The 3,111-nt window shown below is 50.8% G+C and overlaps 1 protein-coding gene across 1 annotated transcript in view; it reads left to right on the top strand.

Moving 5' to 3' along the window:
* Positions 1-3,111, top strand: part of LOC125487658 (ribosomal protein S6 kinase alpha-5-like) — a 25,517-nt gene that overhangs the window by 12,254 nt on the left and 10,152 nt on the right. The window contains exons 6-8 of the mRNA XM_048619633.1: positions 77-160; positions 1,862-1,965; positions 2,514-2,801. Of these exons, the coding sequence (XP_048475590.1) occupies positions 77-160; positions 1,862-1,965; positions 2,514-2,801 (476 nt within the window). The remainder of the gene's footprint in view (positions 1-76; positions 161-1,861; positions 1,966-2,513; positions 2,802-3,111) is intronic.

The following is a 3,111-nucleotide window of genomic DNA, read 5'->3' as shown; positions in this document are numbered from 1 at the left end:
GTGTGTATTTGCTAAAAGCCAAGCCAAGTCTGAAATCACTGCAAGGTTGTGACTGAGAATCGATACTGTTTGACAGAAGGAGAGGACCTACTCATTCTGCGGCACCATCGAGTACATGGCCCCAGAGATCATCCGGGGCAGTAAATCCGGACACGGCATGGTGAGTCGGAATTCTCTACCCTCTCTGTGTGTCCGTGTTTTGGCCTCAACTGCTTTCTGTGGCAGAGAATTCCACAGGTCCCCCGCTCTCTGGGTGAAGACATTTCTCCTTGTATCAACCCGAAATGGCCCAACCTGTATCCTGGTTCTCGTCTTTGGGAACATCCTTCCTGTGTTTACCCTGTCTGGTCCTGTTTAGAATTCATAGATTTCTAGGACATCCTTCCCTCATTCTTTTAAACCCCAGTTAATATAGTCCTGACTGATCCACTGTCTCTTCACACGTCAGTCCTGTCATCCCAGGAATCTGTCTGGGAAACCTTTGCTGCTCTCCCTCCATCGCCAGAACATCCTCCCTCAGATAAGGAGACCCCAAACTGCACACAAAACTCCAGGGGTGGTCTCACCAAGGCCCCTGTACATCCCAGCTCCTGTAGCCGGAACCCCCTCGCTATGAAGGCCAGTGTCCCCTTCACCGCCTGCTGCCCCTCCAATGGTTACCTTCAGCAACTGGTGTGCGGGATTCCCAAGCCTCCTCGCACCTCACCCGTTCCCAATTGCCATTCAGATAATAATCTGCTCTCCCTGTTGTTTTGCCACCCAAGTGGATAATCTCACACTGATCCACGTTACACTGTGTCTGCCGTGCACTTTCCCCACCGTCTAAATCACACCGAAACATCTCTGCATCTCCCTCGTAGCTCACCCAGCTTTGTGTCCTCTCCAAACTTGGAGACATTATGCTTAATATATGTTGTGACTATCTGGGGTCCAAGCACTGAGCACTGCGGTCCCCCACTAGTCACTGGCTGCTACTCAGAAAAAGTCCACTCTATTCCTACCCTTTATTTCCTGCCTGTTAGCCATTTCTCTCTCCATGTCAATTCACTACCCTGAGTCCCACACAGTGTGATTTTAGTGCATCCTCTCTCTCTCCCGCCACTTCCTTTAACAGCCAAGAATACAGACCATCCGGTCCTGGGGAATTGTCAGTCTTTAGGAATAGTTTCCCCAGCACCATGCACTTAGTAAAGGGAAATTGTTGGATGTTTATCCCTCTCCATCATATCTTGATTTCCGATGATCTTTGGTGACTTTTCTAAGTCTCCTGCCATGAAGATGGATACAAAACGTCTGTGCAATGCGGTTGCCATTTCTTTGTTTTCTAGAGTTCCAATACTCACTTTTAGTTACTGTTTTCTTATAGAAAGATGGAGGAACTATTCGTATCTGTTTTCATGTTTCTAGCTAGCTTTCTCTTCCACTGCTTTCTACCTTTTTATTATCTCTCTCTCATGCGGTGTTAGTTACGGCTTTCCCCTTCACTTTGGTATTCTTGTGTAGTGTCCTGATGAGTGCAAGGTGAAACGTTTGATAAAATATCTTTGGATTTTTCATCCTTTTTAGTTGTTGGTTAATGTCTGCACAGTCCTGGAGTCTTACAGCATGGAAACAGACCCTTTGGTCCAACCATGTCGAGCATAATCCCAAGCTAAACAATCTAACCCCATGCTGTCCCTGTCCTGGGAGTGTTTGATGGGGGACAGTGTAGAGAGAGCTTTTCTCTCTCTCTCTCTCTCTCTCTCTCTCTCTCTCTCTCCCTCGCTCTCCCTCATCCTCTATCATCCTCTCTCTCTCTCTCTCTCAGGGGAAGCCCTCTAAGTCTCAATATGACAGTCTTGTTTATCTCTTTCTCTCACAGTCAGTCGATTGGTGGAGTCTTGGGATCTTGATGTTTGAGCTTCTGACTGGTGCATCTCCATTCACCCTGGAGGGAGAGAAGAACTCCCAGGGGGAAGTGTCCAGGTGTGAGACCGCTCCTACAATCCTGCTCCGGATAACGGGGGTTTGATAGCAAGGCCATCCCGAATTGCCCCCAGATTCAGTGGGGGTGAACCACATCAGTGCGTGTGGGTAGACACTCTCACAGTGGTGTTAGGTGACCCCGGATGATGGGTCTTGAAGGAGGCCACAGGTCAGGGCATCGAGACTAATGTGTTCACAGGTAGTGTAGAGTAAGCTTTACATTCAGCTTAAAAGAGTGGAGGGAGCTTTACTCTGTATCTAACCCCATGCTGCCCCTGTCCTGGGTGTGTTTGATGGGGGACAGTGTAGAGAGAGCTTTACTCTGTATCTAACCCCGTGCTGTTCCTGTCCTGTGTGTGTTTGATGGGGGACAGTGTAGAGAGAGCTTTACTCTGTATCTAACCCCGTGCTGTCCATGTCCTGGAGAGTGTTTGATGGGAGACAGTGTAGAGAGAGCTGTACCCTGTATCTAACCCTGTGCTGTCCCTGTCCTGGGGTGTGTTTGATGGGGGACGGTGTGGAGACTCTAATTGTTTGTGTGGTCACAGGAGAATCTTACAGGCTGATCCCCCGATCCCCTCTGAGATCAGTCCTGCTGGTCGGGATCTCATTCAGAAACTCCTCATCAAGGACCCGAAGAAGAGGCTGGGATCGGGACCCAAGGGAGCGTCAGAAATTAAACGCCATTCCTTCTTCCGGGTAAGTCTCTTCGGCCCTTTATCCTCCCCACCCACATTGACCAAAATCCTGCCCCTCCCTGACTCACCACCCCCATCCCCCTGTGGAGGGGCAGGCTGGGGTCAGAGGTCAGGGTGGGGTAGGGGTTCACGGCGACAGTGAAATCTCCCAGAGCTGGGCTTGAGCCTGCACAGCTTCAGGATGAACCAAGTTGCATTTCTCTAGCACCTTTGCCCAGGGTGTCGTGGAGCTGTGTGGAGGGTGGGGGTGAGGTATTGGGTGGGGTGGGGACAAGGTGTGTGTGGGTGGGGCAGTGTCACACTCTCTTTCCCGAGTGTCGTAATGCAGGGGGCGCGGTGGTCCGTGCGTGCACAGGAAGATCCTGCAATCTTTCCATTCCTCCCTTCCCCGCCAGCCCTCACTGCTCTGGGAGTGGGATCTTCCATTTCCCCCCTTCCCCGTGCCCCC

Source organism: Rhincodon typus, chromosome 43 (genome assembly GCF_021869965.1).
Source record: "Rhincodon typus isolate 14 chromosome 43, sRhiTyp1.1, whole genome shotgun sequence".
In the NCBI taxonomy this organism is placed as follows: Eukaryota; Metazoa; Chordata; class Chondrichthyes; order Orectolobiformes; family Rhincodontidae; genus Rhincodon; species Rhincodon typus.
This window is presented reverse-complemented; position numbering and strand designations above follow the sequence as displayed.